The 23,981-nt window shown below is 39.6% G+C and overlaps 1 protein-coding gene and 1 long non-coding RNA gene across 3 annotated transcripts in view; one reads left to right on the top strand and one right to left on the bottom strand.

The window, feature by feature from the left end:
• Positions 1 to 2,726: 2,726 nt before the first annotated feature.
• On the bottom strand, positions 2,727 to 8,283 carry LOC115300721. The gene is made up of 3 exons (XR_003912799.1): positions 8,226 to 8,283; positions 5,830 to 5,938; positions 2,727 to 2,782 (listed from the first exon to the last, which is right to left on the bottom strand). It is a non-coding gene; the product is annotated as an uncharacterized LOC115300721 (long non-coding RNA).
• A 3,882-nt stretch (positions 8,284 to 12,165) lies between these two features.
• ETFA (electron transfer flavoprotein subunit alpha) overlaps positions 12,166 to 23,981 on the top strand; it is an 86,010-nt gene continuing 74,194 nt past the window's right edge. The window contains exons 1-2 of one of the 2 annotated variants that reach the window (XM_029951948.1): positions 12,166 to 12,282; positions 22,048 to 22,194. In XM_029951948.1, the coding sequence (XP_029807808.1) occupies positions 12,244 to 12,282; positions 22,048 to 22,194 (186 nt within the window). In that variant the 5' untranslated portion in view covers positions 12,166 to 12,243. Of the gene's footprint in view, positions 12,283 to 12,560; positions 12,668 to 22,047; positions 22,195 to 23,981 lie in introns of those variants that run through there. The other variant, XM_029951949.1, reaches the window with a different exon arrangement.

Raw genomic sequence — 23,981 nt, forward strand, 5'->3', positions numbered from 1 at the left:
GAGAAGAGCAAATAAAGCCTCAAAACAGCAGATAAATGGAAATAATAAAGATTAAAGAAGAAATCAATGATATTGAAATTTTAAAAAAGTAGAAATAAAAACAATGAGTTGATTCTTTGAAAGCACTAACAAAACTGATAAATCCCCAACCAGATTGATTAAAAAGAAAAAGGACCCAAATAAATAAAATCATGAATGAAAGAGGAGAGATTGCAATCAATACTGCAAAAATGCAAATAATAAGAGATAGTATGAACAATTATATGCCAACAAATTGGGCAATCTGGAAGAAATGGACAAATTCCTAGAAACATATAAACTACCAAAACTGAAACAGGAAGAAATAGAAAATTTGAACAGACCCATAACCAGTAAAGAAACTTAGTCAGTAACCAAATATCTCCCCAGAAAAAAGAGTCCAGGGCCAGATGGCTTTCCAGGGGAATTCTACCAAACATTTAAAGAAGAGTTAACACCTATTCTTTTGAAGCCATTCCAAAAATAGAAATGGAAGCAAAACTTCCAAACTCATTCTACAGACCAATTTTCCTGATGAGCATGGATGCAAAAATTTTCAACAAGATACAAGCAATTTGGATCCAACAATACATTAAAAGAATTATTCACCATGATCAAGTGGAATTTATTCCTGGGATGCAAGGCTGGTGCAATATCATCAGGATACAAAATCAAATCAATCAATGTGATACATCACATTAATAAAAGAAAGGTAAGAACAACATGATCCTTTCAATAGATGCAGAAAAAGCACTTGACAAAATATAGCATCCTTCTTTGATAAGAACCCTCAAGAAAGTAGGGATAGAAGAAACATACCTCAAGATCATAAAGGCCGTATACAAAAGACCCAAAGCTAATATCATCCTCAGTGGGGAAAAACTGAGGACTTTCCCCTAAGGTCAGGAACGTGACAGGGATGTCCACTCTCACCACTGTTGTTCAACATAGTATTGGAAGTCCCAGCCTCAGCAATCAGACAACACAAAGAAATAAAAAGTATCCAAATCAGCAAGGGCAAAGTCAAACTTTCACTCTTCACAGATGACATGATACACTACATGGAAAACCCAAAAGTCTCCTCCAAAAAACTGCTACAGCTGCCATGAATTTAGCAGTCACAGGATACAAAATCAATGTACAGAAATCAGTTGCATTTCTTCTTTTTTTCTCCATAATATTTTATTGTCAAATTGTTTTCCATACAACACCCAGTGCTCTTCCCCTTAAGTGCCCTCCACCATCACCACCACCTCTTTTCCCCCCTCCCCCTTCCCCCTCAACCCTCAGTTCATTCTCAGCTTCAATAGTCTCTCAAGTTTTGCATCCCTCAGGTCTTGATGTTAGGGTCTCGATCTCAGTGTGGTGAGGTCAAGGCCTACCTTAGGCTCCACATTGGGCATGAAGCCTACTTAAACAACAAACAAAAAAACGCCAAAGGAACAAAGACAACCGAAGCCAGAGGGATGAGGGAAAGGGAGAGATAAGTGCAGGCTGGGAAGTCTAACAAGGCTTTATAGCAAAAGGCTCATCTCTTCATCCGTCTATTCATTTGTTCATGCATGAAGTATGAATTGAGCATTTACATGTGCCAGATATTGTTCTAGGTACGAGGGTTACAGCAGTGAACAGAACAAAGCCCTTGCCCTGAAAAAACATCATTAGAAGAAGGTTAAAATGGAGAAAGGGTTACATATCAGTGGTTGAAGAAAGCTAAGACCTTTGGGAGCAAACCAGAGTAGAAGCTCTGCAGGAAAAGCTTTCCAGACAGAAGGAACAGCATGTACAAGGGCCTCAAGGCAAGGGCATGCCTATGTATAGGAGGTAGAGTAGAAAGAGTACCAGAAGTGGAAGAAAAGAGATATATTAGAGAGCCAAGTAGGGGCAGGTCAAGGAAAGATTTGAAGCCATGAAAACTTTGGAGTTTTTTCCTCAGTGTGATGAGGCAGGGTTTGAACAAAGATGGCATAATGTGGTTTATAGTTTAAAAACATCTCTATTTGTGCTGAGGAGTCCAGCCTGTGAAGGCAAGAGCAGAGGGTCAGAGACTAGTTGTGAGGCTGTTGCAATTATGTCAGTGAGAAAGAACATGGCTTGGATCAGAGTGGAAGCAAAAAGCTAAAGCCAACAAGAGTTGCTGACATATTGAATGGAGAATTTGGGGTCAGATTTCAAAATGAAATGTTTCGGTTATGTTTCTATTTAGCTGGCAATCTGCTGGGCATGTTTGTGTGTGGATGTGTTCTAATCAACTTTACCGAGGTGAAATTTACATATATTCACCAATATTAAATGTATAGTGTTTTTAGTTTTGATAAATGTATATACCATCATTGTATGTATACTATAATCATGATATAGAACATTTTAATCTCCCTAGAAAGTTTCCTAGTGCCCATTTGCCAGGCCTATCTCCTAGAAACTATAGACCTGCTTTCTTTTCCTATACTTTTGCCTTTTACAGGCAGTCATATAAATAGAATGATATGTCTTTTGTGTGTGGCTTCTTTCACTTAGTATCATTCTTTCTGAGATTCATCCATGTTGTTGCATGTGTGAGTAGTATGTACCTTTTTTATTGTTTTACAATGAATGCAATAGACTGTACTTAGTCATTTGGAGAAACCCTAACAAAATACCATAGACCAGATGACTTAAACAACAGAGATATGTTTTCTTACAGTTCTAGAAGTCTGAGATCAGGATGTCAGCATGATTGGGTTCTTGTGAGGACTCTCTTCCAGACTTGCAGTGGCCACCTTCTCTTTGGGTCATTACATGGGGGAGAGAAGAGGGGCACATTAATCCTATTATGAGGGCTCTACCCACATGGCCTCCTCTACACCTAACCATTAAAGGCCCCATCTTCAAACATCAGATTGGGGGGGGTAAGGCTTCAACATATGCGTTTTGGGTGACATTGTTCAGTACACAGCACCACTGAATACACTAGAGCACAATTTGTTAATTCATTTGCCAGTTAATAGGCATTTCGATTATTTCCAGTTGGGGTTATGGTAAATTAAGCTGTTATAAACATTTGAGTACAATTTCAATCTAGGTCTTGAGCTAAAATATTGCAATAAATTACCACTGCTAAGTTGTCAAACTGCTGTATGATAGGATAAGTCACAATATTCAGCATCTTTGACACACAAAAGGTCTCAGAACTGATAGTACTCTACTAGAGTGAATGAAATTCACTATTAACACTATGAAAAAAGTGACACATGATAAATTAAAAATATTTTCAGGGGCACCTGGGTGACTAAGTTGGTTAAGTGTCTGATTTAGGCTCAGGTCATGACCTCAGGATTCATGGGTTCAAGCCCCACATTGGGCTCTGTGTTGACAGCTCAAAGCCTGGAGCCTGCTTCAGATTCTGTGCCTCCCTCTCTCTCTGCCCTTCCCCTGTTTGCACTCTGTCTCTCTCTCTCTCTCAAAAATAATTAAAAACATTAAAAATTTTTAAAAAATATTTTCAATGAGAGGCATCTGGGTGGCTCAGTTGGTTAGACATCTGACTCTTGATTTTGGCTCAGGTCATGATCTCACAGTTAGTGAGGTGGAGCCCTGAGTCAGCCTCTGTGCTGACAGCATGAAGCCTGCTTGGGATTTTCTCTCTTTTCCTGCCCCACTGGCACTCAGGAGTGTACGTGCATGGTCTCTCACTTTCTTTCTCAAAAGAAATAAATAAACTTAAAAATATATTTTCAGTGAAGTAACTGCAGATGCATAATACAGTAAATACCTTTTTTTAAAGTTTATTTATTTATTTTGAGCACATGAGTACAAGTTGTGGCTTGAATTGTGTCCCCAAAAAAGATATGTTGAAGTTGTAAGCCTGGTTCCTGTGGGTGTGGTCTTGTGTAGTATTAGTCTTTGCAGGCATAATCAAATTAAGATGAGGTCACTAGGATAGACCTTAGTCCAATATGACTGGTGTTCTTATGAGAGGCAAAAAGACACAGACGCTGAGACACACAAAGAGTGCCACACGCTGACGGAGCCAGAGACTGGAGTGATGTGGCCACGAGCCAAGGAACATCTGAGGCCACAGGAAGCTGTCTTGATGCGGCCCTTTTATTGTTTGTTGTGAAGAAGTTGTTCCACTGGTTTTCAGGTCTTTTTCAGAGAGTATCTTCCATATGTAGCTGTAGACATGGTATGTCCACAGAAGGAGGTGAATTCAGAATTTTCCTATGCTGCCATCTTGGACTGCCCCAGATCACTGGTTGATTGAGAAACGAAGTGAACAGCCAGGCTGAAGAGTTACAAAGGAGAGGTCTGGGGGAAGGGTGGGCAGGTTCCCTGCCCTCTCCAGGCTGCCACTCTCCCCGAACCTCCAGGAGCACCAACCGGAAGCCTTACACCTTACATTTTTGCAAACTTTTACATTTGTCTAAGTCTTTTTCTGCTTCACACATATTTTTACCACCATCAGTTGTAGTACATCTTTATCGATTCCACTTCAGGTTGTATCTAATTAGTGTTTCCTCAATTTTGAAAATGTTCTGTTTATCGATACAGACCAATCCTACTGTCATTTCAATGCCATTGAATAGCATTGACTCCTTGAATAAACAATACTTACTGAGTAGTATCAGTAACATCTATTAACTCATCAAAGTCAAGGAAATAATATTCTTTGACTTTCAATTGATTGCTGACTTGCTCCCCACATTCTCTTCTGTCCCCAAATCTAACAGTAGTAAATAAGTTCATTTTCTCTGTACACATTTCCTCAGCTGATGCAGTCAAGCCCAATTTAATTAATTCACCATCAGTAAATGGCATTTGTTATTCAGCTAACAAATGAACGATTCAGTAACTTCAGCTGCAGCTTCATTTTACTTCTCTGCATTTTTGAGGGATATTCTGATGTAATTAAATAGTCTGTTCTAAATATCTCATGTAGCTGACATATTCCCTCTTAAATTTTCTAGCTTTTTCTGATGGATGTTTTTCTGTAAGTCAAGAATGTTGTGTTGAGTGTTTAGTCAATAGATATTGTCTTTTTTTAAACATGGCTATCATTTTATTGCATAATAAATGCAACACATTGCCATGTAATTCAATAACAGAATAATTCACATTCCTTTAGATTATTTTTCAGGTCTACACCTCAGCATACCTTGTCCTTCTGCCCAATTCTGCTTCTGTTTCAACCTCCACAGGAGTGAGTCCTAAGAGGACCCTCCTACTAGTCATCATGTGCTTGTTCCAAGAGAAAAGCCTGCTTCTGAGAGGAGCAGGAGTGTAGGAGTGGTCTGAGACCAGGTGATCAGATGGGGGTTTGGGAGCTGTATTGCCCTTTGTTAGCCTCACATTGAAGACCCCCTCACTGCCAGTACATGGAACACAGATAGCTCTTAACATAAAGTGATGGTCCAGTTGTGAAAACATTCACTGGTGGTGAATTGAGATGGTATGCCTACAGAAAGGAATGTACCAGGCAAGTGAGAAACATGGAGGGGCGAAACTAACAGCACAATAGCACTGGGTGGCAATTACTAAGCTTCACTGAGGCCTCAGGGAAATTTTTTTAAAGACTAGGAGTAATTAACAGGCAATTGGAAACCACGAATAAAAGCTCAAGGGCCTGCCTTCATGGCAGCATAGAGCAAGATAATCTTCAAGGATCTAAAGGATCCATACTCCTTTTTTAAAGTTTTTTTTCAAAGTTATTTATTTTTTTAAGTAATCTCTACACTCAATGTGGGGCTTGAACTCACAACCCTGAAATCTAGAATTACACCTTCCACTAACTGAACCAACCAGGGGTCCCTCCCCATCATCTATTTAACTCACTGGTATTTTTCCTACACGAATCAGATGAAACATAGAGGGTGGCAGTAGACGGCCACAAAGTCACCCAAGGAGGACCCTTATTGCAGCCTCCACACCAGGTTTTGTATCTCTGTTAGAAAAATTAACACAGTGTTAGATACATTTTATGTGGACACTGATTTGATTAATAGATTCTTTTTTAATCCCTTTAAGGAGTGTAGATGAGAAACAGTATGCATTTACATGGCACATACACCAGTATACGTATATCTACAGTCTTCCTCAGAGCTAACTTTTAGCCTCTGTCGTAATGCAGGCCTCAGAGCTCAGGACCATATGGACATCCCGCAGAACATCACACTGATCTATTACATCGATGGCATCATACTAATTCAGCCAGATGGACAAAATGCAGCCAGCAGATTAGAGGTCTTGGTTTGATATTTGTACTCCAGAGGGTGGGAGGTAAACTACATAAAGTTCAGGAACCTGTCCTATCAGAAAGATGTTTAGGGGTCCAGTGTCAAGGGCATGCCACATATCCTTTCCAAAGGAAAAGATAAATTATTGCACCTCCTACAATGAAGAAGGAAGCATAATGCCTGGTAGTTCTCTTTGGGTTCTGGATACAGTATATCGCACACTAGGAATATTGCTCTGGCCCATATACCAGGTGATGCAAAAGGCTATGAGCTTTAATTGGAACCCAAGGCAGAAAAAAGTTAAGCAGCAGGTTCAGGCTGTGGTGCAAGCAGTCCTGCTACTTGGCCATTTATGCTTCTATAGATCACATAGATGGTATGCATGATAGTAATGTTTTCAGTGGCAGAGAAAGATGCTGTGTGTAATTTATAGCAATTTCCACTGGAAATCACAACATAGGTCTTTGGGGTGTTGGAGCAAGGCCATGCCATCTATAGGAGAGACTTATGTGCCTTTTGGGAAAAAAAACTGCTGGTGTGCTACTGGGTCTGATTTTGAGATGCCAAGTGAACACATATCAGGAACTACCTCACGAGCCAGATTCTATCAAACCTACTAAGACATAATATCAGGCAGCCAGCAACAATCCACCTTATGGTGGGAGTGGCACATCTGGTACTGAACACATGTGGGATCAGATGGCTCACATGCGTTTTGCTGAGCAGGCAGCCCAGCTACCAGGTCATCACACCACCTTTATAATAGCACCTCCTCAGCTCACACTGAAGGCTGTATGTAGGATCCCTTACAACCAGCTGAAAAGAGGAAAAATCCTGTATGTGGCTAGTGGAGAGTTGTCTCAGCTTGTGACCTCAAGCTGAGAATGGATGGCAGTTACAATACAGCCTGAATTAGGGGTGGTCTTGAGAAACAGTGGTGAAAGAAGATCTCAGTGGGCAGAACTTTAGGAGATGCACCTGGGCATCCACTCTGTGGACAGAGAAGTGCTCCCAAGGTTAGAATATATATGAACTCAGGGGCAACAGTGAAAGGACTCTATGGCTAGGAGGGGCCTGGAAGAAGAAATTTAGGAAGATTAGGCACAAGGATTTTGGGTGAGAGGCACAAGGATGGATAGATGTATAGGAGTCGCCACAAAGTATGAAGATCTTTGCTTATCTAAGCTCCACACCCAAAGTGGGGCTTGAACTCAGGACTCCAAGATCAAGGTCAAAAATCAATGCTCTAAGACTGAGCCAACCAAGCCCCTAGTATGAAGATTTTTGTATTACATGTTGACACCCACCAGAAAACATCCACCATGGAAGAGGCACTAAATAATAAGAAAAGCAAAATTTGCTTGGCCAGATGACCTCAATTAGTCTCTGTCAATCCCACCCAGCTCTGGCACTAATGACACATTAATAAAGAGTTTATAGCAATAGAGTTTATAGCAATGAGTTATAGTATGGGCTCCCACTTACAAGGACTACTTTTAGCTACTGTTGCTGCTGAATACGCCCCCAATATGATAACAATAATCCAGGAGACTAATTGGCTATGTAGTGGCAAGTTGACTACATTGAACCCCTTCCATTCTGGAGGAGCCCTGATTCATCCTAACAGGAATTAATATATATTCTGGGTCCTGTTTACTTTCTCTGCCCACAAGATCTTAATCAGCACCATTGTCTGAGGGCTTTTTGAATATTTCATTCACCAGCACAAGAACTTACATAACATCATGTCAGATCAGGGATCCAACTTACTGAAGTGGAGGTGCAGGAATGAGTCCATGATCACAAGGTTTGCTCACCTAGTCACATACTGGACCACCCAAAAGTTACTGCCCTATGGCCTACTGAAGGCCCACTTGAAGTGCCAGCTTGGAAGCAATACTTTATGAGGATCAAATACCTTAATGTGGTGCTGTGTCCCCACTCAGAAGAATTCACAGACCCAGGAACCAAGGAGTAGAAGCAAGAGGGACGTACCAGCATCACTTTCAGTGGGCACCTGTGGAATTTTGGCTTCCAACTTGCACAACTCTGGGCTCTGCAGGGTTAGAGGTATTTGTCCCCAGAAGGGGAATCTTCCACTAGAGGATAGAGCAAAAGTACTATTGAACTATAAGCTATAGCTACTACCTGAGCACTTTGGGTACCTTGTTTGCAGGGACCAACAGGCAAGAAGGAGAATCATCATCTTGGCCAAGAGTAATTTGCTTGAACACTTTTCTCTCTTGCTCAGTTTTGCCAATAAGGGGACAAGTACAGCGACCTTGGCCTGAGAAGGCATGATGGTCAGGGGCTCAGATCCTCAGGTAAGCCACTGAGACCAGAGTAGATGCTAACTACTCTGGGGAATTTAAGATTGGAAACAAGAAAGGAGACAATGAGAACTACTTGTAGCCCCTGGACAGGATTAGTAATTGGGGCCATAGTTCATCCCACTAACCATCATCTTCGAAGTTTCCATCAGGAATTCTGGAGGAGCTCTCCTGAAATTGGCCTGTGGAGAAGAAAAAAGACAGTAAGGTGTTTTCCAAAATAGAGTGGAGTGTGTCTTCTCAGGTTGACTGTAGCAAATACACCCTCCCTTCCCCCACCCATCTCTTCCTTCCTTTGCTCTTGGGGCAAACATTTCTATTAACACTCACTAAACATCCACAAACATAAACCAGATAATAAAAACCAGGGTCTTACCACTAAAGCAGCTCATAAATTACTGATAAAAACAGACACCCAAACATGTATACAGAAATTCCACTCATATAAATTTTTTAGTGTTCACATTTTGGTAGTACTTGACCTCCATGTAAATATAGAACTCCTCCACACTCCCCCAAAAAGCCTTCAGGGGGCATCTCATGTGTGCTCATGAGCAGGTCTGGTCACTTATCACAGACTTTGGCAGTTTCCTGCATCTTCCTCTCCTCTGGCTCTGCTCTTCCAGAAACCACCCTGATCCAGGGGTATTGCACTTCTGCTGGCACAGATGCTACTGATTCACTGGAGCTCGAGGTGACAAAGCTGTCCTGTGGGGTGAGGCTGGGGATGTTCTCCCTGCTTTTGTGTTTTGCTTTCTAATGGGTGGGGAGGCATGAAGGAGGTTAGTTTGTGTGCCAACTTTTTACATTGTTTTTAGTCCCTTTAAGTTTTTACTTAAAGTACTCTTCACTCTTCCTTCTACTTCCATAGGACTCATATATGAGTCTAGTGGGGGACCAGATTGGGAGGAAAATGCAGTGATACATGGAATACTAAATTGTCCTACCCACATATAGATTCACTGGGGGCATCCAACAGCCCGAGTCTACTCATGGACAGACATGGTCTAGGTGGTTGCAATGTACGTTAAAGCTGAGTCTTCATCTCCTTGTTCACAAGAAACAGGAGGATGAAGAAGAGGGAAGGATTCACTTATCCTGGAGGATCAGGGAAGACCTTACAGTAGAAATGTCACTTGGACTGAGTGTTAAAAGTGGAGTAAGGTGGGGTAGAGGAAAGAGCAAAAACCGAGCACAGGCCCCTTAGAATGTTTGTTGACTCAAAGCTCATGCCTAGGGAACTTATATTCCCATGCAAGCATATCAGCAATAAACAAATGAACAAAAATGTGTATCTTTCTAGGTGGTGACAAATGCCAAGCAGAAAAATCAAACATGAAGGAAGGGAGCCATTTTATCTAAAATGGCCATGGATGGCCATTCTGAATATGTGGCTTTTGGTAAAGACCTCAGCAAAGTAATGAAAAGAGCCCTCTGGATCCCCAGTAAAGAGCATTTCGGGCAGAAGATAGAACCAAAGCGCAAAGCCCTGAGATGGGAGCCTCTTGGTGAATTCAAGAGCAGAAAGCCCTATGTCCAGGGCACAGTGATAAAAGAGGGTTTTGAGCAGAGGACATGATCAGTTTGCTGTTTGGAGAAGAGACTTCAGGAGGCAAGGGGATATATAGAAAGAACAGTTAGAAGGCTCCTGATCCAGGTGATAGAAGATAGGGAAGGTGTAGTGGTGGAGGACTCAATAAAGAGGTGTTGGTAGAAGTTGATGGATTCTAGACATCATGTGAAGGTAGAGCCAATGGGATTTAGTTAGACTGCACAAGGATGGAAAGGTAGGTTGTTGATAAATTGGGAATTGAGACCATTTCTGAACATATGATTCCCCTGTTTAAAAATTTCATGGTAAAGTTCAGACTTTTTTAGCAAGTCATTTTTTGGTTTGTTGATTCATCCAACAAATACTGAATGAATGCTGACTATGGGCTAGGCACTGTGCAAGGTGTTGAAGACACAATCATTTTTAAAAAGGTAGGAGATACAGTCAGATGGGTAAGACAGACAAGTAACCAGGTCATTACAATCCATGTGACAATTCCCAATACAGGGGGAAATAGGGACACATGAGAGAGGTATCCAATTCAGAGTTGGTGGGAGGGAGGAGCCTCCAAGCTGAAATTTCAAGAATGAGTAGGTATTAGACAGTTAAAGGAATAAAGGGAGAGTGAGGAAGAAAAGTGGTGAAGCAGAGGGGGTAGGGCATGGAAGATAATGAAGGAAGTTCTGTATGGCCATGGGGGATGAAAAGGAGGGGAAAGACAAGGTTCAAGATAAAGGGAAGGATAAGCTCACAAAGTGCTTATAAGTCATATTAAGGGGTTTGCATTTTATCCTAAAAGCCAATGGGAAGTCACTGAAGTACATTCAACAGGGGAGAAATATTACCAATTTACCTTTTTGAAAGAGCCTTTTGGTTGCAATCAGAGATGAATTGGAGGGGGGAGAAAACTAGAAGCTGGAAGAAAAGTAAGAAGGCAACTGTAACTATCCAAACACGAGTGGGGTGGAAGAGAGTGCTAGATCGATTTGGGAGCTATTTGGGAGTGGAATCACTAGAACTTAATGACTGATAGGATAAGTGGATAAAGAAGAGAAAGGAGCCTAGTATGGTCCCTAGGTTTCTTGTTTGATCAGTTGGGTGGGGGTGGAAAGTATACCCTGAAAAAGGGAGTACAGGAGAATTAAATCTGGAAGGGAATGCAGTCAATTGTATAGGTTTGAGATGTTGAGGGATATCCTGTGGAAATGCCCAAGTAGGCTGATGGATATGTAGATCCAAAGGTCAGGAGAGATTTGGCACCAGTGGCACTGAAGCCAGGATGTGGGTGGGGTGCCCAGGGATAGGTAGAGGAGGAGAGGAAGACGATAAGGCCAGGGAAGAGGAGAAGGCCAGGGTCGGCCCCAATTCACCCACATTCAAGGTCTTCTCCAACTATTGTTCCAGTTCCATCTCCAGCCATTCTGCCTCCTTTTGCAGCCAGCACACAAAGTTCTGCCCCTGTCCTTGGATCTTCACCTCACGTTCTTTCCTGGTTTCTGCCCACAGAATTAACTTAGCTCAAATATTACCACTTCGGGGAATCCCTCTTTCCATAATAGGAAATTCGTGTGTTTCCTATACAGTTTGATGAGGTCAACTTCTTATGCATCCTTTTATTATATTCCCCTGACCTGGAAAATGTGTTTAGCACATTACAGGTGGAGCATTGACATATGTGAATAAATTAGCGAACAAAATAATAACTGGAGGGGCAGACTTCATCCAGAGGGCTGGGCAGCCAGGAGAGTGACATCATCAGCTCAGGGGGAAAGTTCACTCTCATAACGTTGCCAAATGTGGGGCTGAGAGGCACTCTGGGCCACCGCCGCTGCTAGTTCACCAACTTTGCTAGCCACTCAGCCGCAGCACTTCATAGAAGGGCCTCCAAACCAAAGCCTCACCTTTGCCCTACTTCCCAGCCCAGGCCCTAACTTTGCGCCATCCCCATTGGTTGCGCGACTGCCCAATGGGCAGACAGAAACCGTGAGCTCTCGCTCTTCCCTTGAGGCGTTTCCGCTCTCGTTCGCGCGTCTCGCGAGCGTTACGGTGACTCGCAGAGGCGGCTCTGCTTGGTTAGGCTCCGGGAGGCGGTGCGACTGACGGCGTTGGGAAGCGGACGGGCATAGAGACCATGTTCCGAGCGGCGGCTGCAGGGCCGATCCGGCGAGCGGTGAGTCTTGGAGGGAAAGGCAGAGCCTGGTGACGGTCCAGCCTCAGTGTACTGTCCCTGTGAGCGTCTTAGCGAAGGTCATAGTCTTCCACAGACCTGACCGGCCTTAACGCAGGCAGGCCCAGCACATTCTGTGGCTCGGGCCGTTCTAGGGTTGCCCTTGACTCCTTCCGGATGAAGAGCGCGGGGGCCGAGGTCAGAGGTCAGGGTGACCCGGAGTTGAGACCGGGCTTCTGTTTCCCAGCCCCCCTTCCACTCTCCGGATTTACTCCACATTCGGCCAGGCCGCCCGGTTCTCCACTTTGGGAGGGAGCAGGCAGCTGCGTCCCCGGGAATCTTTACCTGAGGAAGGAAAATGCTGCTCTGATGGATGGCCTCTTGGAAGGTACTTAAAACCTGAATTCACCTGGAAGCGAACATTTCTGGAAAGATTAAACCATTTTCTTTGGCCCGTAGTGGCTGCTGGAATCCACTCACAGTCTAGTGCTTGGGGGCGATGGGGTAAGGATGGTGTTTAGAACTTGCTTTGCTCTCTGATTTATGGGGCAGTGCTTCACTTGGGGAATTGTAGTGTAAAGTCATCCATCCAGTTCACAGCTTTAGCCAGTTTTACAAGGCAGGCGTCTTTTTATACTGCCGGCTGACCTGCTTTTAAATGAGCAGTAGATTGTTGGTTAAATAGTCGGGGAACTATGGTTAATGGTTACGTTTTTGGTCCTTTCCTTAGTGACAAATCAGGAGTTTACCACATTTTTCTCTTCTCTTGTGAGAAACACAAAAAGTATATTTTTGTCTTTATGCTATGGGGACAACCGTATTTGGAGATTGACTGATTACAAGTCAAGTAACAGTTTCTTTCGTGGGTTGTGTACGGCTTCTAATTTACAGTTAGGTTAAGTAAAAAACAAGATTGCTGAACTGGGTCAGAAACTTTCCTGACGTTTTATACTTTTTCTATAGTTCGTTTTATGTGTGCATATTTTCCCATCCACCACTGGGATTTTCTCCCTGAGACATATGGCAATCTTCCTAAATGTCTGTAGACTCTTTTCTTGTGTAGTCTTTGTTTCATTAAAAAAAACAAAACCAAAAAAATGAACGAACAAAAGAAAATTCCTGCACGCCCCTCTACTCTGTAAAAAAGTTCAAATCCCCATCCTCAGGTCACTGTTCAGTCGTTCTCCCAGATTTTTCTCCTTAGAAGATCTAGACATAAACAAGTTAAAGTTGTGAATTTGGGAAAATTCCAGGTATCAGAACTGACAGAAAAATAGCTATGCAGTAATTAGAAGGTAATTTTGTGGACAGGTTAGGAGTCTGGCATAAGTCAACTAATTTTAGTGGGAGCAATTTAGGACTCAGGTGTTTTGTAGATCTAATGGAAAAAAATGGAATGATTAGCTTAAGTGATTATTCTTGTCAACAGTTTGCCAGTGTGCATACATGGTATTTCCAAATCTTTATTGTAGTTTGCCAAAGAGTTTGACCTTGACTTATTTTGAGAATTTGAAGGCAAGCTAAATAGAGTAGTTGCTCTAAAGTCATAAGAATGTTTCAGAGTTGAATTTCAAGAATCTAAGGTAGTGGTGGGAAGACTTCTAAAAAGGATTCATAAATACACATACATATTTAACTTTTTAAATTTTGAAATAATTTCAAACTTAGGGAAAAGTTATAAGGATAGGGCACAAATTCTCAAAATAGTTTGTTTCACCAGCTGTTAACAGTTTGACGTACTTGCTTTATCTCTTTTCATATATACTTACTATTTTTCTGGACCATTTGAGAATATGTTAAATATACCCCTATTCCCAAGTAAGTCTGTGTATTTTCTAAGAACAAGAATGTTCACTTTTCATTTCCACAGTAAAATCGGCAAAGTCAAACAGTTTTAACAATGATAGAATACTGTTATCTAATCTGCAGATATTCAAATGTTGCCAGTTGTCATGTTAATATCATTTATAGCAATTTTTCTAGCAATTTGGTCTAGTGTCCTCCAGGATCATGCCTTGCATTTAGTTTTCTTGTATCTTTAGTCTTTGTTAGAAAGGCTCCTCAGCCTTTCTTTGGCTTTGATGGCATTGACGTTTTTGAAGAGTACAGGCCTTCTTTTTTATTGACTGTCTCCATTTAGGTTCGTTTGGTGTTTCCTCATGATTAGAGTTTGGCAAGAGTATCACAGAAATGATACTGTGTTTTCATTGCATTATGTTAGGCAGCTCATAATGTTAATTTATCCCATTATTGGTGATGGTGACTTTCATTAGTTGGCTAAAATGTTGTTCACCAGGCTTCTCCACTCTCAAGTTACTAGGTCTCCCTTTGTGATTTTTAACTAATTTGTAGGGAGGTACATTGAAATATATGTCTCCTGTTTCTCATCATTTGTTGATCTTAAGATATTATTGCTGTGATGTAAAATGGTGATTTCTCTCATTCCATCATTACTTCTATGTTTATTGTATTCTGTTATAAAGAACATTTTCTTCTTGCTTATATTTGTATTTATCATGGATCCTGTATTTAGTAGGTTATAATCCATTACTACTCTTACATTTTTTGATGCTCTCAAGTTTTCTTATATTTCTAAAGTGGGAGTCCCTTCATTCTGGCTTCAGTTTACTTATGATGTCATAAGAGCTTTTCTGAAAATCTGGACTCTTGAAATTTAAAAAAAAATTGTTTTGTAGCTAATCATGAGTTATTTAGGAAGATGTATTGCCACAAAACTACATTTTTACTAATAAAGTTATTCTATTAAAAGATAATCTTAAACTGTTAACAATATATATAGCTGTTAACTTTACCCTTAAAAATGATTAAGATGATAAATTTTGTAAGTTTTTTTTTTTACTGCAGTTAAAACCCTTTTAAATGTTTGTTTATTTTGAGAGAGAGAGAGAGAGAGAGAGAGAGAGAGAGGTGGGGAGGGGCAGAGAGAGAAGGAGAGAGAGAATGAATCTTCAAGTAGGCTCCACACAGCATGGAGCCTGATATGGGGCTTGATCCCATGACCATGAGATCTTGATGTAAGCCTAAATTAAGAGCTGAACCCAGGTGACCCTGTTTGCTGGAATTAAAAAGAAAGAGGGGGATACCTTAAACTGTTAGAGTGTAAGTTAAATGACTTCCATTTGGTATCCAAGTTCTCTTTCCCCTATTGACCTGATTTGTGCCCTTGAGCAAATTCCTTCATCTTGGGGGGGGCTCATCAATGTCATCTGTTTAATGAAGGTGGTTTTTTACACCTGCAATAAAGAGTTTAGAGAACATTAAGAGGGAAATAGGTAGGGGAAAAAAAAGAACAATAGGTAGGCTTTTGCAAGTAACATTCTTGCAGGGAAGTTAATCTGAATTGTGAGTATTATTTTATATTCATTTGCATTCAAAATTAATTTGTTGACTAATAAGATACCAAAGAAATACTTTATGTGGAGGGTAAGCAGCACTTTTCAAGGTCATTCGAGTGTCCTGTTTATGTATTCATTACTAGATGGAAAGGGATAACAATTATTCAGAAGCTATGAAACTGGTATGAAGGAACATGACATTTTTCAGAGTCCATGGCCTAGCATTGACAAATGAGATTGAACTCTATAATTTGCATGCAAATTTTAATTTCTTTTGAAAGAGAAGGAGAGCCAATTTTGATGGAGTTCTAAAAGATTTATTGTATAAGGTGAATTCTCTAAAATTATGCTGTCTGCCAATGTGTGTACCAAGGGTCTTGTCTGTTTTAAAAATGAAGTAAATTGAGTGTGTTTTTAATATTATAATCAATGTCATACGACATTTCTAGTCATGATTAAAAGGTACCATATTTTATTACTAAAAAGGTTAAAGTAAGTTACTTAGTTTAAGTACAGCTATGTAATATACATTTTATTGTCATAAAATGTAAAAATAGGGATAGTTGACTTTAATTATATATTATTGTCTTTTGCTAACTTGGAAAGATTTTGTATCTTATTCAAGCCTTTTTATTTTTGAGTTAAGAAGCAAAAAGACCCTCACTTTCTCCTTCCCCTTACCCGTATTTCACTTAGTTCTCAAAAAGGGGCAGGGTGGGGTATGAGGCTAAATTCTTCTTACTGCTTTAGGTTTTGAGTAGGTTTGTAAGGGAGTTAGATTCTAGCTTTTTTTTTCTCTAACACTTTTGATAGTTTACTACACAAACATAGAGTTTAAGTCACAGCAGGAACTCTTGAATAGTAAATCTGCTTGGTTGCTCCTAAAAGACGGAAAAAATAAAAAGCAGTGTCAAAATTGCTAAGTTTGAATAAGAGAAGGACCCAAATATTTTCATTGGACTTAGTTATAACAAGGTTGTCAGTGACTTTGAGGAGATTGGATTCAGTGTTGTGGTGGAAGTGAAAACTAGTTTGCTGTAAGTAAAGGAGAAAGAGATGAGGCAGTAGTTGGTGCTTACAGACATCATTTTCAAGAAGTTTATCTCTGAAAGGATGGAGCTTTTTTAAGCCCTGCCCTTAAAAATTATACTGTTTCAACAGTCAACTTTATGAGGGTATGTAGTTGGTATGCCAAAGAAAACTTCACATTTTATTTAGGTCTAGTCAGTAGTCTTGGTATGTTTTCTAAAAGCTAGATGGGTATCTGTTGTAGTAATTTAACAAGTTTATATACTGTTATTGGTAGGTACACATGTAAGTGCTTAGATAATTAAGTTGCCAGTGAGATACAAAGAGTTGCTTTTTAGTTTTTTTTATCTCTTTGGGGAAACTTCATTTAGTCACTAAACATTCATTGAATATCAGCTATGTGCCAGGCACAAAGGTGGGTACCAAAGTCACAGTGGAGAACAAGACAGACCTAATTCTTGCCCACATGGTATGAATTGATGAGGGAACAAAGACATTGAACACATTATTTTAAGTATAATCATTGTAACAGAAAGGTGTATAGGGTATTTGCGGAACATGTAATGGCAGGATTAATCTAGTTGGGGGACTGGAGAAACTCTGAAAGGATATCTGAAATTACTCTGTAAACTGAGGTGCTTTACAGTTAGTGATGAAGTATAGTAAGAGCAAAAGACTTTCTTTGGATTAAAAAAACATCATTTTTGAGTTTTGTCTATTTTAAATCACTTACTTATTGTTTTAATTCTATTCATACTATATGTGTTCTTATTAGATATCCTGGTTTTGAATATGGATTGTTTCCAGTGTTGAACTAGAAACGGAAATAAAGCATCAGTAGTGTTAGTTTGATCGTTAAAAAAACAAAACAAAATTGAAAGTCCATGTGAATTTTGTCCAAGGTGAGGTGGAACATTACCCTGGAGCCCTGGAAATTAAGAAAAAATAGTTCCGGAGTAATGACACTGTGTGAAAAGGAATGTCTGTAGCACTGTGGCTCCAATTCCGTATGACTCTGAAGGGCCCACATAGCTTCAGGCTTCCTCGTGGGATCAGCTGAGGTCTTGTGACTGCATCTCAGTCTTGAAGTTTAGCTTTTTCCACTGCCCAGTCCTGTTTCCTTGATGTATCGTAGATATTTCCAGGAGTACTCCCCAGTAAACTTCTTCCACACTCACACACAGAAGGGAGATAATGCGTGTAAGGTGGCAACAAGCATTTAAAGCATCCACTGTATGCAGTGAGTTAACTTACTCACCTATGTGTCTAGGCTGGTCCTAACTGTTCATTCTTGGGAGAATTAAGACAACAGTCAGTTAGATTTTCCCTGGCTCAAGGCTGCTCTAGACTCTTAAAATTGCTTTCTATAGCTCAGTGTATAGAGGATGTGTGATGCTTCAGATTACAGCTTGCTGCAAAACAAATGCTGAAGATTAGTTTTGGTTTTCACCATTTTTCATAAAAGGTGTTTTATAAAAGTGAAATGGTATAATGTGACCTTTGAAAAGTGGGGATACCTATATAAGACAGCTTAAAAATGATGGTACTTTGATGTGAGCTAGTAATTAAAAATTCAAATTCTGGAGTCTGACTATTGCACTTTTAAACTGGCTCTGCTTCCTAGCTATGTAGCCACTAAGCTTCAGTTTCCTTGTCTATAAAGTCAGGGTAATAACAGTACCTATATCATACAGCTATATTTTAAGTAAGATATGCAGTTGACCCTTGAACAACATGGGTTTGAATCGCACTGGTCTACTTACATGTTGAATTTTTTTTTAATAAACGTATAGTACTGTAAATTATTTTCTTTTCTAATGATTTTCTTAATATTTTCTTTAGCTTTAGTGTAAAATAGAGTATGTAACACATATAACATACCAAATATGAGTTAATCAACTGTTAATGTTATTGGGAAGGCTTCTGGTCCAAAAGCAGGCTCTTAGTTTTGGGGGAATCAAAAGTTAAAAGTAGCTCTTTGCACCAGGGGTCAGTGCCTATCCCCTATATTGTTTAAGGGTCAACTCTCTGTATATTTTGGTTTAGTTAAAACTGAGGAGCCATTCTGGCAACCCTGCTTGCCAGGTTCTCACTTTATCCTATGTTGTGGTTCCTGAGGTGCCTCTCTGGCTGGAACTCTTAGCTTTATATGGAGTGTAGTTTGGAACCTCTGATCTAGTTCATCTCCCTCAATTTGCATATGAAGAAACTGGGCTCTAGATTGAGGCATAACATTTTATTTTGTTTTTTAAACAATCTGATTTTTAAGAGAGCGTGTGAGTGGTGAAGGAGCAGAGAAAGGGAGAGAATCCCTAGCAGGCTCCACACTGTTAGTGTAGAGCCTGATGTGGGGCTCCATCTCACAAACCATGGGATTATGACCTGAGCTGAAATTGAGAGTCAGATACTTAACCAACTAAGCCCCCCAGGCGCCCTGAAGCATAACATATTTAAGGGTAGAAGATCAATTTCTCCTGCTACAAACAACTATTATTGCTGAATTTTGCCACATAACCGTGTTTAAGTGCTATCAGGAATAGAGGTGAAACACTGAGTTAGAAGGAAGCTTAGTATAAACAAAAAAAACTGTAAGGAGTCAATCGATAATGTAATATAGAGTGTTGGGGTGTCTGGGTGTCTCAGTTGAGTGTCCAACTCTTGATTTTGGCTCAAGTCATGATCATGGGATTGAGCCTTATGTTGAGCTCAGCACTGAGCATGGAGTCTGCTTAAGATTCTCTCCTGTGCTTGCTCACTCTCTTTCTAAAAAAAAAAAAAGTGTAGAATGCCTTTGTGATCTATATAGTACTTAGTAAAGATTAATAAGGTAAATGAACTGAGTTGTGCTCTTATGTATATTCTTTATTGTTTACTCTTATAAATATAATTTTGAATAGTCTTTTTTAAAGAATATACTACGTCTCCCTAGGTGTTGTAAAAAGCTTGAGGATTCCTTGGGAGGACAGCCTACTTTATCTTATGCTAGAAATATAATTTATAGCAAATATGGGCCTTCTGCCACCAAATCTTGGATTTATTCTTCAAATGGTGATGGAAATCTCATAATTTTTATAGTAAATGAATAGTGAAACATAATCAAAAATATGGTGTCTAATATATATTGGTAATAACTAGCTTGTTACTGGCAATTCTTCTGAAATGTGATTTAAATCATAAATTATGCCATTGAATCTTTTTTTTTTGCCATTGAATCTTAATTAGAGTTCTTTGCAAGATACTGTGCTCTTCTGATTAAAAAAGAAAAAGTACTATATATGTCTATAGATGTATATTAAAAAAACATTGTACTAGACTCTGAATAGTTCTGGTATTTGCCTTCTAAGAACTGTCATTCCCTCCCCCAAATTGTGAACTGTTGTGAATTGCTACTTTCTGGAGGAGAGTTTGTGCCAGTATTAAAAGCCTTAAAAGTGTACCTGTTTCTTGATCTAACACTTCTGGGAATTTGTCCTAAGATATGCGTAAATGTTTCTAACCTTAACTTTAACCACTTCCTGTAAGAAGGCAATTTTTTTATTGTAAACAAGCAGGTACTTGATCTGGAAACAACAAGAGTCTTATTTTTCCCTCCTTTACTTCCTTCCATTGAGTAACCAAAAAGGGACGAAAAAAACCAAGAAATGCCATCCATGATACATATCACAGTGATTCCTTCCTCTGACATATCCCTAGAGTCTCTGGTCCCCAGCTTTGGGATTGGTTCATCAAGGATAGAGGAGGGTTAGAGGACTGAGGTTGAGGATAAACTGGTAAAGGTAGGAAGCTTAGGGGAAGAAGGGTCCCTCTAGCTTGTTGGAAAGTTGCATGGAATCTGGCTTAGTCTTCTATGCAAGCAGAGAAGCTGAAGTCTGTCCAGATTCTGATCAGAAGAGTCTTTCCAGACTGCAACAAACTCTCATTTGTTGAAGATGAGTGCAGAGATTTAGCTATGAGGATGCATTTTTAAATTTTATTTATTTATTTAAAGTAATCTCTACGCCCAATATAGAATTCAAACTCACAAGTCTGAGATAAAGAGTTTTGTGCTCCACTGAGTGAGCCAGCTAGGTGCCCCTGCATTGTTTATAATAATAAAAAATTACTAATAACCCAGATAATTACAGGACTAGTTAAACTAATATGCTCATATACTTAACACCAACAAAAAGGAAAGAATATTAAAATACAGCAATTGGTATTTATAGTATAGTAAATGAAAAAAAATAAGTATTTGCATATTTAATTGTGTAATGAGCATTGTAAGTCCTGTGCCTGCCTGCTTTTCATTCATGCCCTCCTTTGTAAATTTCCAGCTCTGGGTGTAAATTTTATACCATGCTTCCTTCACTCCAACTCCAGATCAAAGATTACTGCTGAATTAAGCCATACAACCATGCCATTTGATCCTCAGTGTTTCTTTTTCTCATTTCTCATCATGATTTTTTACAAGGAGAATTCCACAGTTTTCTTATTTTCTTACTTTGTTACACCTGTGGTGCCCTTCCTTATGTTTTCACATGACAGGAACACTTAAGCTTGTTCCTTTCTTCCTCTTGATTCTGTACTTCATGATCTGCAACTCCACCATTTTGGATCTCTTTATTAATTGAAAAACTGTCCTAATAATTGTGTGTAAACAAGTTTTATTTCCTTTAAATCTTCGAGCACAGTGCTCATTCTTGTTCATCCTTGTGTTCCTGGTGTTTGAAATTATTCCAGATGACCATGAGCTTGGTCTCTTGATAGTTCACGTAGATAATAGGTGGATACTGGTTGGTTCCAAGATACTGTCTGCAGGCTTGCTTCCTTTTTTAATTCAGAAGCATGTTTAAACAGTTGAAACCTCAGCAAAATTACTGTGTAGCATTGTATTTTAAAAACAGATTTACATTGTCAGTTATTTGGGTTGGATGCATTTTATGTGAAGCAATAGAAATAAACTTTAATAAGTGTTCTAACCCGTTATTTCTGGATATACTGTATCTTTAGCAGTTTGCTGCAAGTGAATATAATCAGTAGTAGTTGATTTCCAGTTTGATAGTTAATAGGCACAACTTAAGAATTTTAAATTTAGATATATTTAGCAATTTCTCTTTGAACATACAGTATTCAGAAACACAGATTAGTGGGAAAGTTGTTTTGAAATAATTAAAGTTTTCTAACAGTAGAGTACAAATACTTTTTCTGTTTTATTAGGTAAGAATATTAGTAATAGAATGATAGACACAAATAGCTTAATTTTTGCCATTGAGTATTTTATAAATATATTTATAGAACTGAGTATGGTGTACAGTTTTCTTTAAAGCACACATACTTTTAACAATTAGATTTTTAAAAACCCATTTGCATTACAATATTCTTTTCTACTTTTTTTCCCTTTTAGGCCTCATTGCTACGATTTCAGAGTACCCTGGTGATAGCCGAGCATGCAAATGATACTCTAGCACCCATTACATTAAATACCATCACTGCAGCCAGACGTCTTGGAGGTGAAGTGTCTTGCTTAGTAGCTGGAACCAAATGTGACAAGGTGAGAAATTTTTAAGGTCAACCATAGCAAATATAATCTCCATCAAGAGACAGGGAAAGATGGCAACAGAGAATTATGCTGAGGACTGTAACCCAAACTGGGCTCTAATCCTCATTAAATGGCCAATGTCACAATCATTACTACATGTGAAAAAGGAACTAAAAGGTTTGCTCACTAAGCATTTTGTCTTTTGAAATGAAGTAAAATACTTGATTTAGTTCCCCTGGCACCATCATGTGCCATCAGGTACCAAGTAAAATGATAGTATTTGAGTCCCCTGAGAGGTTAATAGCCGATCCTTTTTTTGTATTGATGAATATACTAGCTAATTGCTTTTAATTCCTGAAAGTGGAAAATCTGGACAAAGTATCATAGATGTTAGTTTCTAATTGGTGTAAGAATTCAGATGGAGGTACTATGCTTTTCAAACTGTAGCTGTTACTAAAAGATGTTCTTAGTTTTTGTTGTTGTTGAAATAAGATAACAGCTTTGTAAACTAACCCCTTATCAGGGTTTGCAGGCTCTGTGTGTACCACTGGGCAGCTGCATAGTTGAAATCGTGCTTCACTTAAGTTGAGCCACCAATTCCCTCCTATCCCATCAGGAGTTACCAAGTGTACAGTTGGGGACTTGGATCTCAGAGGAAGAAATCTGGAGAGAGTTTCTTTTTAGAGGATTTAATTTATTTTTTATTAAATGATATTGATGTAAAGCATGTAATATAGTATAGGCTCAGAATGCTACTGGCACTTTTGTCTAATTTCTTACATGGAGTTAGTATCTTGAAAGAATGCATTCTTGCAGGTTTGGGGTTGTGGATTTCTTTACGTAAATCCTGCTAACAACTATAGGGTCTTATTTGATAGTGACCACAATGTATGATAACATGGCTAAGCTGTTTTTTTTGGTTGCCTTGCATTCATTCATTCATTCATTCATTCACTTATTTTTTTAGAGAGAGTGCCAGCTTGGGGGTGGGGGAGGGGAGAGAATCTTAAGCAGGCTCCATTCTCAGTGCAGAGCCCAATATGGATCTTGACCCTGGGATCATGACCTGAGCTGAAATCATGGGTCAGATGCTTAACTGACTGAGCCACCCAGACACCCACCTTGCTTTTATTTATTTACAGATTTTATTTTATTTTTTTAAATAGTTTATTTGTTTTTGAGACACAGAGAGACAGAGCACGAATCGGGGAGGGGCAAAGAGAGAAGGAGACACAGAACAGACTCCAGGCTTCAGGCTGTCAGCACAGAACCCGAAGCAGGGCTTGAACCCACGAATTGTGAGATCATGACCTGAACCAAAGTCAGACACTTAACCGACTGAGCCACCCAGGTGCCGCCCACCTTTCTTTTAGATCTACAAGTTCTGGGTTTGATTCTTTGGCTGTGATTTTAAACAATCTAGTATTATTTTTTAAATATTTGAAATACTATTTTATTTACACTATTTTGAGAAAAATTAAAGGAGAAATAATTTTCTCCTTAGTTAAAATCTTATTGTTTTGTCACATTATAATCTGAAAGAGAAACAATCAGTACATGTATAAAGAGACTCTGTGGGGGCGCCTGGGTGGCTCAGTCGGTTAAGCCTCCGGCTTCGGCTCAGGTCAGATCTCACGTTCGTGGGTTCGAGCCCCGCGTTGGGCTCTGTGCTGACGGCTAGCTCAGAGCCTGGAGCCTGCTTTCAGTTCTGTGTCTCCTCTCTCTGCCCCTCCCCCTCTCATGCTCTCTCTCTCTCTCTCTCTCTCTCTCTCTCTCTGTGTCAAAAATAAATAAAACAT

The sequence above is a fragment of the Suricata suricatta genome, chromosome 9 (assembly GCF_006229205.1).
Source record: "Suricata suricatta isolate VVHF042 chromosome 9, meerkat_22Aug2017_6uvM2_HiC, whole genome shotgun sequence".
In the NCBI taxonomy this organism is placed as follows: Eukaryota; Metazoa; Chordata; class Mammalia; order Carnivora; family Herpestidae; genus Suricata; species Suricata suricatta.